This window comes from Pteronotus mesoamericanus, unplaced genomic scaffold (assembly GCF_021234165.1).
Source record: "Pteronotus mesoamericanus isolate MK-2021 breed Mesoamerican mustached bat unplaced genomic scaffold, CSHL_Meso_final scaffold_651, whole genome shotgun sequence".
Lineage (NCBI taxonomy): Eukaryota > Metazoa > Chordata > Mammalia > Chiroptera > Mormoopidae > Pteronotus > Pteronotus mesoamericanus.
The window spans coordinates 24,377,369-24,390,245 of NW_026555325.1; the positions used below are offsets into that span (position 1 = coordinate 24,377,369).

Sequence of the window (12,877 nt, forward strand, 5' to 3'; positions counted from 1 at the left end):
CACTTCCCTCTGGCAATCACCATAACTGTTGTTTGTGTCTATGAGTTTCAGTTTTATATCCCACACACAAGTGAAATCCTATGGTTTTTAGCTTTTTCTGACTGACTTATTTCACTTAGCATAATATACTCAAGGTTATCCATGTTGTCACAAATGGCAGTGTTTTATCTTTTCTTACAGATGAGTAGTATTCCATAGTATATATGTACCACATCTTCTTTATCCAGTCCTCTATCAAAGGACACTTTGGTTGTCTCAGTGTTTTGGCCACCATGAATAATGCTGCAGTGAGCACAGGGGTGTACATATCTTTGCAAATAAATATTTTTGAGTTTTTTGGGTAGATCCCCAGAAGAGGGGTTGCCAGGTCATATAGTAACTCTTCTCTAGCAGCTAGTGAAGTCAAACATCTTTTTACTTATCTGTTGGCCTTCTTATGTCTTCTTCGGAGAGACATTTGTTCAGGCCCTCTGCCCATTTTTTAATTGGATTGTTTGTTTGGTGTTGAGTTCTTAATATATTTTGGCTATTAACCCATTTGCTGTACACCTCCTATTTGGTTGCTTGTCTTTTTGTTTTCTTGGCAATTTCTTTTGCTGTCCAGCTCTTTAGTTTGATATTGTCCCATTCATTTATTTTTGCCTTTATTTCCCTTGTATTTGGGGTCAAATTCATAAAATGTTCTCTAAGACCAAGGCTTATAAGTTTAGTACCTATGTTTTCTTCTATGTAATTTATTATTTCAGATCTTATATGTATAGGTCTTTGATTTATTTCGAATTAATTTTTGTACATGGGGTCAAATGTAATCTAGTTTCATTCTTTTGCTTATGCATTTTCAATTTTTCCAGCACCATTTATTGAAGATGTTTGCTTTTCTCCATTCTGTGTTTTTCTCAAAAGTTATTTGCCCATATATATGTGGTTTTATTTCTGGGCTCTCTATTCTGTTCCATTGGTTTATGTGTCTATTTTTCTGTCAGTACCATGCTGTTTTGATTATTATTGCTCAGTAGTATAATTTGAAGTCAGGTGGTATGATACTTCCAGTTTTGTTCTTTTTCTCAAGGTTGCTTTGGCTCTTTGGAGTCTTCTGTGGTTCTATACAAATCTTACAATTTTCAGTTCTATTTATTTAAAAAAGTGACATTGGGATTTTGGTGGGATTGCATTAAATCTGTATATTGCTTTGGGTAACATGGCCATTTTAACTATGTTGATTCTTCCAATCCATGAGCACATAGTATCTTTCCATTTCATTGTGTCTTTTACAATCTCTTTTAATAATGCTTCGATGTTTTCAGTAGATTGAATAACATTCCATTATATGAATACACCACATTTTGTTGAACTATTCATCAGTTTATGGACATTTGGGTTGTTTTTGCTTTTTGGCTATTATAAATAATGCTATAAGTATTTGAGTACAAATTTTGGCCTGAACTATGTTTTTAAACCTTGTAGACAAAGTATAATTCTAAAACAATTCTAAAGCAATAAAAAAGAATGAAATCTTTCAATTTGCGGCAACTTGGATGGACCCAGAGGGTATTAAGAAAAGTTAAATAAATCAGACAGAGAAAGACAAATCCCATATGATTTCATTTATATGTGGAATCTAAACAAAACAAAACAAATGAACAAATAAAACAAAACAAAATAAATGCATAGAAACAGCGACCAAAGTGATGGCTGCTTGAGAGGATGGGGATGGGAAGATGGGTGAAAAAGGCGAAGGAGAGTATAGTCAATAATACTATGATGAGTTTGCATGATGACAGGTGATTACTAGAATTAGTGGGGTGATCATATTGGAAGGTAAAGAAATGCCAAATCACTATATTGTACACTTAAAACTAATGTAAGTAATATAATATTGCCAACTAAATATACTTAAATTAAAAAAAGAAGAGAAGTAATTCTAGAAGTAGAATTGCTGGGTTATTATAACTCTGTTTAACTTTTGAGGGACTGCCAAACTGTGGGGAAGGATTGAGGGAGGGAGAAGGGGAGGGAGGCAGGGGAAAGTGGGGGGGGGGGAAGGCAGAGACAAATGTATTTGAAAAAATAGATAAATAAAAAAAATACATAATTTAAAAAAAGAATCAGATTCATGAGTTTTAAATATGTCACACAATTGACTTTTCACCTTTTCAAACAGCTGTGGTTTCACTTCCTGCTGATGAAACTGGGAACATTAAAAGAGCATAGAATTCAGAACAGGACAAAAGGGTGGGACAAGTCCTGGAAAGGAGAGCCCATTCGTACTGTTTTCTCTAGACTGATGTGAAGACAGAATTGGAAGAACAAAAAAAGGAGGTAGCCTGACTTTGGGTATTTGAAAAATTACTTTGGAAGAGCTGCTGCGGTGAGTGCAGTTGAGCAGGAAGTTGGAAATACAGAATTTATCAGACAAGGGAATTTCTGATATTTGAGAGGTCTAAGTGTTCTATGGATTTATTTCTAGATTCTTCATTAGAATAAAATCATACAATAGCATTTTGTGTCTGGTTTCTTTCAGTTAACATGTTTTCAAAGTTAATATATGTAATACATTTATCAGTACTTCTTCCCTCTTTATGGTTGAAAACAGTCCATTGCATGGATATATGGCAATTTGTTTATCCATTTATCCTTTTATGCACCTTTGGATGGCTTCCACCCTTTGACCATTGTGAATAGCGCTGCTATGAATATGCCTGTACATACATTTGATTAAGAACCCGCTTTTAATTCTTCTGAGTATATATCTAGGAGTGGAATTGCTGGGTCATTGTTTAAAAGATTGAACATGGTCATTCTATGTTTAAACTTTTGAGAAGCTCCTAAACTGTTTTCTGCAGCAGGTGAACCAATTGACATTCCCACCAGCAATGTATAAGAGTTCCAAGTTATCCACATCCTTGCCAACACTTATTTTCTTATTTATTTATTTTTTTGGTGGGGGATGGTGTATGGCTTAAAACAACAATGATTTATTATTCCTTCAGTTCATGGGTCAGCTGGGCAATAGTGCTAATCTTGCCTGGGTTTGCTTATGTATTTGAAATTAAATTGTAGGCTGGCTCATCTAGATGTTCTTTTTCAAAAAATTTATTGAGGGGACATTGGTTAATAAAATTATATAGGTTTAGGTGTACAGTTCATTTCTATAGTACGTCATCTGTATATCGTATTGTTTGTTTACAACCCAAGTCAAGTCTCCTTCCATCCCCATTTATCCCCCCTTTAGCCTCTTTTAATTCCATCTACCTCCTTTCCTTTGGCAATCACCATACCGTTGTCTGTGGCCGTGAGTCTTTCTTTTCCTTTCCTTTGCTTAATCCCTTCACCTTCCTGGCCCAGCCCTCAACCCCCTCCCCTCTGAGAGCTGTCAGTCTGTCCTCTGTAACTGTTCTTTTTTAAGTAGCCATCTTCGTAGGTATAAATTGGTACCTCAGTGTGGTTTCAATTTGCATTTCCCTATTGACTAAGGATACTGAGAATTTTTTCGTGTGCTTCTTGGCCACTTGTATACCTTTGGAGAAATGTCTATTCAAGTCCTTTGTCCATTTTTAAATTATGCAGTTGAAGTGTAAGAGTTCCTTATGTATTCTATATATTGGCACCCTACAGATAAAGTTAAAAATAAATATATATACACACACCTACATATGCATATGTATATATAAATATGTGTATTATACATATAAAACATGTGAGTATAATACATAAGAAATTATTGTTTTAAGTTAATAAAATTCCAATAAAAATATACATTTTAATAAACTACACATCTTAACAATTGCATTCATTGTTTCCATGACTACTTATTTTCTGGGGAATATGATTCAAGGATCATGTTTCTACTGAGTGGTTATTTATAGGGCTTATCACAAATTTTTAGCACTTTGATAATGATCAATTCCCAATACTTGTTAAAAGGAACTACCATGCAAAAGACTCTAAGTCTCACCAAGGATCTTATACTTGGGTTCCCTGGCACAGCTTTTTCACCAACGAAGATTATGTAAACTATATTTTATGGCTCCTGATACTGTAACTTGAAAAAGTAATAAAGTTTCTCCAGATATTATGTTGAAAGTGCTTTGGCAACCTAGAGGCACGTGTGTGTGTGTGTGTGTGTGTATGTGTGTGTATGTTTACAGCATACATTGACAGCCACCAACTAAAAACAGGGAAGAGATACAAAATACTTATTTTACGTAGGGTTAAAAAATTTTACTTTTTGTGTTTGTGTAATCTGGAGGAATGAAACCTCAGGTTTACACTTTCATTGTTCTTTATTTCTGGAGCCTCTGCTTTGGCAGCCTGAGCGCTGTTGGCAAGATGCACCACGATGCCAATTTGGGGACCATTCTCGTGTGGTATCTTCGAAGCTTCCCCCCCATTCTGCCTCCTTCTGTAGCTCCGTGGCCATGGTGTGGGAGTTGGCAGGAGAACAGGTGTGGGAAGGCTCAGAGCAGGGGTAACATCGGAGAGAAGACATCGAGAAAAAACACTGGTGAGTGGAGAAAAGGTGACGGGAAGATTGGAAAGCTAACGTTATTTTGAGTCCAGTCACGAATTGGATTTACATATTGGATAACTTTCCTGTACATGCACAATATTTTGCTGGGGCCAGAAACAAGATGCAAACCCTGCAGAAGTCACTAAGTTATCGAGGGAGGCGCCAAATTCTGTTTTCAAAGCCAACCTATAAATGTTTATTTAAGCAGTCACTGAATAGCTACTTCATTAACTGTACTTACATTCTAATAATGACTGATAAGAGCCCGTTACTAGGCTTGTTTATTAATACTCTATATTGAACATTTGATTAGTGACAGGAATTGTGACAAAGCCATCTGCAAGGCGTTCCCCACACACGGAGGCATGGCCAGGACAGGAAGACCACAGTGTGGCACGCCGGAACTATGGAATCCCAGGGAAGCGCCACATCTTACACCTCATTTTCCTAATCAGAAATATACATATTTTAATTTCTAATTTACAGAGTTTGGGTAACTAAATGAAACAATGTGGATGGAGTACTTGGTCTATAACGGATACCCAAAATTGAAGTTGATACCCACAGGTCAAATCTGGCACACAGATGAGTTTTACTTACTCGTGTATTAACTGTCAAGGGTTCAAAAATAAAGTTGCCATTTTAAAATCCAGTTGCCTGACTTCTCTTGACAAAAATCATACCAGGAAACAATAGCTCATGTTCCCACATGGCAACAATCTGAACCAGTAGTTACCTCTTTCGTGTGCTCACCAGCTTGCCAGTGTCCCACCCCTAGGTTATGAGAGACCGTGCTGACACCTCCTTGCTTTTCTTCGTTCATTCTGATCGCCTGGCTGGCCTCAGCAGCTGTGTGAGATTGGGAACTGTACTCCGAGGCATCTGTTACATTTTCCAATACAGGATTCTCAACTTTAATTAATTCATATAAAATCATTCTCATTAAGGAAGATGGTGATGGTGATGACAATTAGTTTAAGAATGTGTGTGTGTGTGTGTGTTTATCCCCAGTGGCTTATGTTCGATGACTCCAAGTTATAATCTGAATTTAGAAGAACCAACCAACCAAACTTTCAGGGATTGAATTTATGACCTACTTGATCCAAAGACAGGAACAGGTATCATTGTGTAACTCACAGGTATCATTGTTTTATAATGTGAAAGAAACCATTAGTACCTGAAATATATTTATCAGGTAAGATATATTTCTAAACTACTGGTTTTTAAAAATAAAAGCTGCTAGAGAAATCAATAGCATTCCTGAGGTTTCTCTGACTGTTTCCAGTCTGAACGATTTTGCCAAAGTTTCTCAGTCTGCGGAGTTCTGATGATCAACCTAGAGGCAGCAAAAATTGGAGGCAGGGCAGTACGGTGAGCTGTGTTTTCATTTCCTAACCAAAATCTTTTTGTTTAAAAGACCAACCTCTTTTAGATTTCCAGTATCTGTGTCCTTCCTAACCCCATTCTCCGGATTGTGGGTCACCTGCTGCTCAGGGATTTTTCTTTCTCTTTGCTTTGTGGGAAAAAGCACAAGTTTCTATTACATAGTAGTTTCCAGAAAGGGTGAGATCTGTTTCCACTGTGAGAATACACGTAAGCATTCTAGTCCCACGGTCCCCGCTGTCCACAGAAGATGGGAATATATTCAGCAAATATGTACCAAGCTCTTATTCCAGGACTCTCCAAGCCCTGGGCACAGAGATTTGAAAAGACAGAGGGTCACTGCTCCTAGGGAGTTTATATTTGAATGGAGGATATAGGTAACAAAGAAGCACATATGTAAGTAAAATAATTTCTGATGCTCGTAAAGGCTATCAAGAAAACACAATTAGATAATGTGGTTGGAAGTCTCTGGATGTGTGTGGTAGAATACAGTGACCAGAGAAGTCCCCTTTAAGGTGGTGACACATGAGCTGAGACTTAGATGACAAAGACACAGCCAAGAGAAAATTTGAGTAAACCACATGCCAGGCACTGAAACAGAAATAAGCTGGTCTATACACACGCACAGAAGGGAGACCAGTGTGGCTGCTGTAGGAAATGGTGGAGACAGGGCCAGAGCAGAAGGCCTGTGTGGTGCTATGTAGGTTGTGTGTGAAGCTGGTGCACTGGGCTGCCCATGTCCTTCAAATACACATTTTCCTGGCAGTCCATCTTTTCCAAAGGTGTTTCCATCACGACTACCAAATACTTGACATGTTGGACAGGTGTTCAGATACAAGGATGAACAACGCATTCAAGAAAAACTACCAAGGTCGGTGAGCTTCCTTGGACACTCATGACTTCTATGTTGGTTATTCCTAAAAGGCCATATCACTTCAGAAAAAGATAAAGATTAATTTATAAGCAATTGATGATTCGGACTCTTAAACTAAATTCTCTGATATGGGAAAGAAACTACTGGCTTCTGAATCAGACTATTAATATCACCCCTATGTTCATTGCAGTGTTATTTACAATCGCCAAGATAAGGAAGAAGCCCAAGTGCCCATGAGGAGATGAGTGGATAAAACAACTATGGGGCATTTACACAATGGAATTCTACTCGGCCACAAAAAAGAAAATTTTTACCCTTTGCAACAGTATGGAAGGACCTGGAGAACATTATTCTAAGTAAAATAAGCCATCCAGAGAAAGATAAATACCATATAATTTCACTCCTTTGTGGAATCTGATGAACAAACTGAACTAAAAAGGAAAATGGGGACAGATGCATAGAAGGAGAAGAGAATAACAGCTAATGGAGGGGGAGGGTGGGGGGAGGGGCTGAGCAGAAAGGACAAAGGACTGATGGACGTGGACAACAGTGTGGTGACTGCTGGGGGGAGGAGGCATATGGGGGCTAAATAGTAATGGAAAATGCAATAAAGATTAAATATTTAGAAAAAGGGAATGCTGACTAAAAAGTGGCTTACTTTATGTATTTAGCAAGCCCTTACAAAATACTTTCTATATGCCAAGCACTGTTAGTTCTACAAATAATTTAAACCCCCAAACAACCCTATGGGGTAGGAACTGGTGTCATCCCCACTTCCCCCATTTCACAGGTAAGGAAACTGAAGCAGAGAGAATGTTTAGAAACTGAGCAGTCACACAGTTAGCATGTTAGTGAGATGGGATACAAACCAGATTGTCTGGTTTGTAGTGCCCTTGTCTATAACATCCACTACTTCTAACATAAGCTATAAGGAATGTATTATATTTAAAATAATTTACATATAAGCTATTTTGAGTTTCATTTGAAAAGGAGAAATTTGCAATATTGCAAAGTATTACTTTAACCTTCTGAATAAAAAAACACGAGACATATTGTTTCCTGTTAGTATATATAAAGTACTTGTATAAAGCATTGTTGCTTTTTATCATCTCTTAAAGCTGGAAATTAAGCTTAGTTCCAGTGTGATATAGGCAACTTTTATGACATATTGAAAATATCTATTATTTCCATAAATATCTAAAAGTATGTTTTAATAACAAAGTGAAGATGTGTGAATGGATCATAGTTTTTTTTTAAAACAAACACTTTTTATATCATTTTAAAGGTTTAAGACATTTTATCTCAAAAACTCACCTTCTGTAACAATGAGAAAGATTCCTGCCCCCAATAATTAATGACTAGCAAAGATGCTCCTGTCTTGGCTTGTCAATTAACAGTAATTAAGAAAGAAAGAAAATGAGTTTTCAAACCATGTGGCATGACCTTGGCTTAATTACCACTCTCCCCCACGCACAGGAAACAGACTCTATAACCGCAGAGTGAAGGGCGGAATGCTATACTAACTAATATTGGTGAAAACAGATACTGTCAAAGCAATTTTTAAGTAAAGTAAGTAATGGAGTATTAATTAGAGGCTAATAGAATGAAATCATATTGCTCTAACTTGCCAAAGACATTACCTATTTGTCAAAAAGGAAGTGTTTATGACCAGTATGTTGGAACTGCATGCCACAATAATCTGAGCAGGTGGTCACTAGAGACTTTTGCTAGAGGCCAGATAATTTTCCCCATGAATAGCTCAGTAAGATTCAGGCACTTATTTCTCCTTAGATCTAATTTATTATTCCACTTCCCATTGCCAAGGTACCTGGCCATAGTGCCAAGGAAGAGTTTTAGCATCTCTCCTTTCACAAGCTGAGAATGATTCACTATGTTCAGAATTTTTCTATCTGTTTGATTGGATAAACTCGAAATTTCTGCTCTATTGGATTAAGTTTTAATTATCTAGTAGGTGCCTCTTTCTTCTTTACAAACAGCATATTTAAAAGCATTGTTTTGGTAGAATCTTCTCAGAAGACCACATAATCACTATTTAAATTAGCCCTAATTCATTTTACATTTGCTTATTTTACTGTTAACTTTCCCAGAACTGTATTTTTTTTTACAATTAGAACATCTGAATTTTAATTACATTACCATCAAGAAGCTCATTAAAGTCACTTAATTGGCAACATTTCCAAAAAAACCTTAGCTGGGTTTAATATATTTTAAAGAGTTACTGTCAAAGTATAATTTCACCATTACAAACAGCTTGGCAACAACATTTGCATAAAGATCTGTCAGTTTCTTAAAAATGCTCAAATGTTGGGAAAATCAGATTCGTTAAGTCGCCTTTACTGAAACAGTCCAGAAATGGACAAATTGTCACCTAAGTCATCTTTGCGACCCCTGCAATGTGCAGAGTCCTGCCATGTGTAGCATATCTAGTCAGAAAGTGACTCTTGAAGAAATAAATCATGCATTTTATACCTTGGGGTAGATTTTTAAAAAGATAAAACCTCAGTAAAGTTCCTTCATTTATGTTAAATTTAACAGAACACCCATTTTCTTGCTGCTTCTTTTTCATTTATTCTAAGAGATATTAGATGGTCACTTACAATTTTGAAACCTTTAACTATTGCTCTGAGATCAGCATTAGGAGACTAAGGTCTGAGGTTATTTTGAGACGGTATAATTTTTTATGGTTTCCTTCTCACACATACTTGAATCCCGCCCATAGGGTACTGATCTTATTTGAACTTGCATTGTAATTATATTCATTTCTCACCTTTATAGCACTTTAAGCTCCTGCCTATACACAGGTATCCTATTAATATACTTGTCTTTTGGGGGGGGGAGGTGGTGGTACCTAAAATAGTGGCTTGCAATTCCATTTGTTGAATAAATGAAGGAAAATCTCGTTTGTAATATATGAAGGATAATTGTACATTAATTAGGGTGTTGGGAAACCCTTCTCCCCAAACTTCATGTGCAAGAATAAAATGTGATAAATAGCAGTTACTACAATTTGCTTCCTACAAGTATAAAAGGTAAGGTTTTCTTAAAAAAAAATCATCCCTTTTAGTTGAATACTTTCTACTAAAATCTTTCTCCTCTGTAGTTTATGCACCCCTTATCTTCCAAGCCAAAAAAAAAATCTAGTAAAGCTCCACAAAATGTGAACATTAAAAAAACAAAACAAAACAAAAAAAAACCCTGCTTCTCAAGTGGCTGCTCTGCTCTCCATTGTACCCTCAAAGTCCTGTAGAGTGCACGGTATACAGATAAACTCAATAAATGTTTGTTGAATAAATGAATAAATACATAAACACATGCTGACAGTCCTGAGGAACATCTGGATGATTCCGCTGGAGGGGGCCCAGGAAGGCTTTGTCAACGGTAATGCAGAAAACCTGAGCCTTCTGTGAACACAGAGACATTCACTCATTCACCTATTGGTGAGCTCCTGTCATGGGCTGTGTTCCAAGATACGGTCTGTGAAGCTTCCTCGAGGATGGCCTCCTCCAAAAGCACTTTTTGTGACGATGGCAATGCTCTACATCTGATATGTACAATATTGTTTTGTAGACGGTGGACAATCAGTGAAGGTTTCTACTTGGGACAATGAAACACTTGGATTTGTCTTTAGAAGTTGCCTCTGTGACAGCGAGAACAAAGGCCCGGGGCTGGAGACCACTTACTGCACGGTGATACTAACTGCCAGGCTTGCAGATTCCACAACAGCAGAAAATAAGTGCGAGTAACAAGGTTTTCTCTTACTGTTCATTACCCTGTTGTCTCCTTTGATGGGGTAGGAAATGACTGTTCATTTTTCTCCTCTCCCTGGTTGGAGAGAGTGAATGATGAGAAAGTTATGAGGAAATCTGGGCTTGCTCCAGAAGCTGCTCCACGCAGAACAGAAAGGGAGGGTATAGGCTTTTCTCTCACGCCCAGAGCCTCAGTAGCTGCGGAGGAGGAGACAGCTCTGGCCAGTGCCGAATCTGTGCGGGTGTAGCCCAGGCTCCCTGTCCACTACAAATCAGCCCTTCTGGAGGGCCGGGGTGGGACTCTATGGCCTGACTGGGGGGAATGAGTTCCGGAAGCAGTGGTGGAAAAAGTGCTGAACTGAGAAATCTGAGAACTCTGGAGTAGTCTGTGGTCTATGAACTTCGTGGCCCCTTTCTGCTTTAACGGTCCATGCTTAGATCGGTTCTTCTGGCTATTGAGCGTGAGAGAAGGCATGAGGGTCTTCTACCTGCAACTGGAGAGAATCAAGCTACAGATGGGGGAAAATCACCGAGGGCAATCAGAGCTGGGAAAGATATCAATGAAAAGTCCCTTAGGCAGTGGCTTCAGGGGTGCTTCCAACATCCATTTAAGAAATGGCTTCTGGTGACCTGGCGTGGCCCTATTTTAATTCTGTGGTACCACAGAGATGGCAAGCTACCCATAACTTTCTAATGGATAGGGACAGTTACTAGCAGAGCATTGCCTTTGCGATTTCAGTCATCATGGCTTTTCTTTTTTTCTTTTTCAAAATAAACTCTATAATGTAGAACTAAAACCCCAGAAAAATTTCAGAGCTAGAACATTTTTCCTTTCCAACAATTGGGGTCCACTTTATTTAATTTTTTGTTTCATTTAGTTTGGTGTGGTTTAGCGTTCTAAAGGCAGTTACTACTACTAATTCAAAAAAAGGATACAAAATAGGAACATTTCCAGTTTTGAAGCATTTCTTAAAAGGAGCCTTAATGCAAAATTCTGACTTTATCCTTATAAAATGCTTTTGGCAATGTTGAAGAAATCTTCTGGGAGAAATTTAATAAACATCTCTTGGAGGGACAGCATGGAGCTCAAACCTCTACAAAATGCATCTCAAACAGCTTCTAAATTCCCCTCCTTTGTGACCAACCACCCTAACATTATTCATGCCCGTGCCTAGCAGAGTCACTTCTTTCTGTGATAGAAACTGGAATCTGAAATCAATGAACATAGACAAAATAAAAGCACTTTAACTTCTGACTTTATTTTTCCCCTCAAATAAACAAGTGATAGAATATTGTGTCCAAAGCAAACGACCTGGTTCCCTTTTCTCTTCTTTCACGGAGTAACAGAAAATGTAAACAGTATTTCCGTTGAACTTCTGAGTCCTCCTAATTTTTTTGCCAGCCACTCGAACAACATTCGTTTGTTTATACCAACATTTTAACAACATAAAGAGGAAAACAAGTAAACAGTCTGAGGCATTTATCTGAAGTGTTCAGATCGTGAAACAGGCATGTATCGGCACTGTTTTTAGTCTGACAGAGAAAAACACTGCTTTAGGAAGTGGGTCATGTGGGTGTATAAGTGCTTCGTAGACAGGCCGGTTATGCCATGGTTCTGGTCAGAATACCACTGAAACACAAAAGGAAGAACCTACTTTATTCCTGCAGCCAAATCATGCACCTAGCTTTGACTTTTAGATGTTCTGAGGACCTCATTAACTTTCCTTACAGTTGAAATTCTCCCTAAGAACATTCAGATAAACAAATGAAAACGTTTGGAGCAGGAAGATTTAAAGGGCTCCTATTAACCTTCACTACTGTTTCATATATTTTAAACTACTTTTTAGGTCTCAGCTGGCTAAGCTTCCCCAGCAGCCAGCATCCAGGGGAACCAGCAGGCAGGTATCGGTTCCAGAGCCCCGTGCGGGGTCTGCTACTTTGCTCCTCTGGAGAGTGGTTTCCTCATTTGTAAAATAAGGGGGTTGGATTTGATTTTCCCTAAGGTTCCTTCTAGCTCAAACATCCCATATGGTTTTTAGTCCCTGACTCTAATTCCTTTCTGTTGCAGAAAATCCACAACACATATAACATAAACATCCTTTATAGGAGTTAAAAATAATATCATTAAACAAGCAGAAATATGGTATCGTGGATTAAACTTTACTGTCGGAGAGATGCTGGTAAGATTATAGTTTTAACTGAATAAAGATGGCTAGTGGTCATAATATTATAGACTTACAAGCTGAATTTACTTTGGGGAGGGTCACAATAAAAAAAGACCAGAAAAATCTCACCACATCCTTTGTATGTTATCTTTAAAAAACCAAATTTCAAAAAGATTGG

General features: G+C 37.7%; 1 protein-coding gene across 1 annotated transcript in view; it reads right to left on the minus strand.

Annotated features, from left to right (window-relative positions):
* Positions 1–11,854: 11,854 nt before the first annotated feature.
* Positions 11,855–12,877, minus strand: part of FAP (fibroblast activation protein alpha) — a 76,875-nt gene continuing 75,852 nt past the window's right edge. The window contains exon 28 of the mRNA XM_054562578.1: positions 11,855–12,164. Within this exon, the coding sequence (XP_054418553.1) occupies positions 12,063–12,164 (102 nt within the window). The 3' untranslated portion in view covers positions 11,855–12,062. The remainder of the gene's footprint in view (positions 12,165–12,877) is intronic.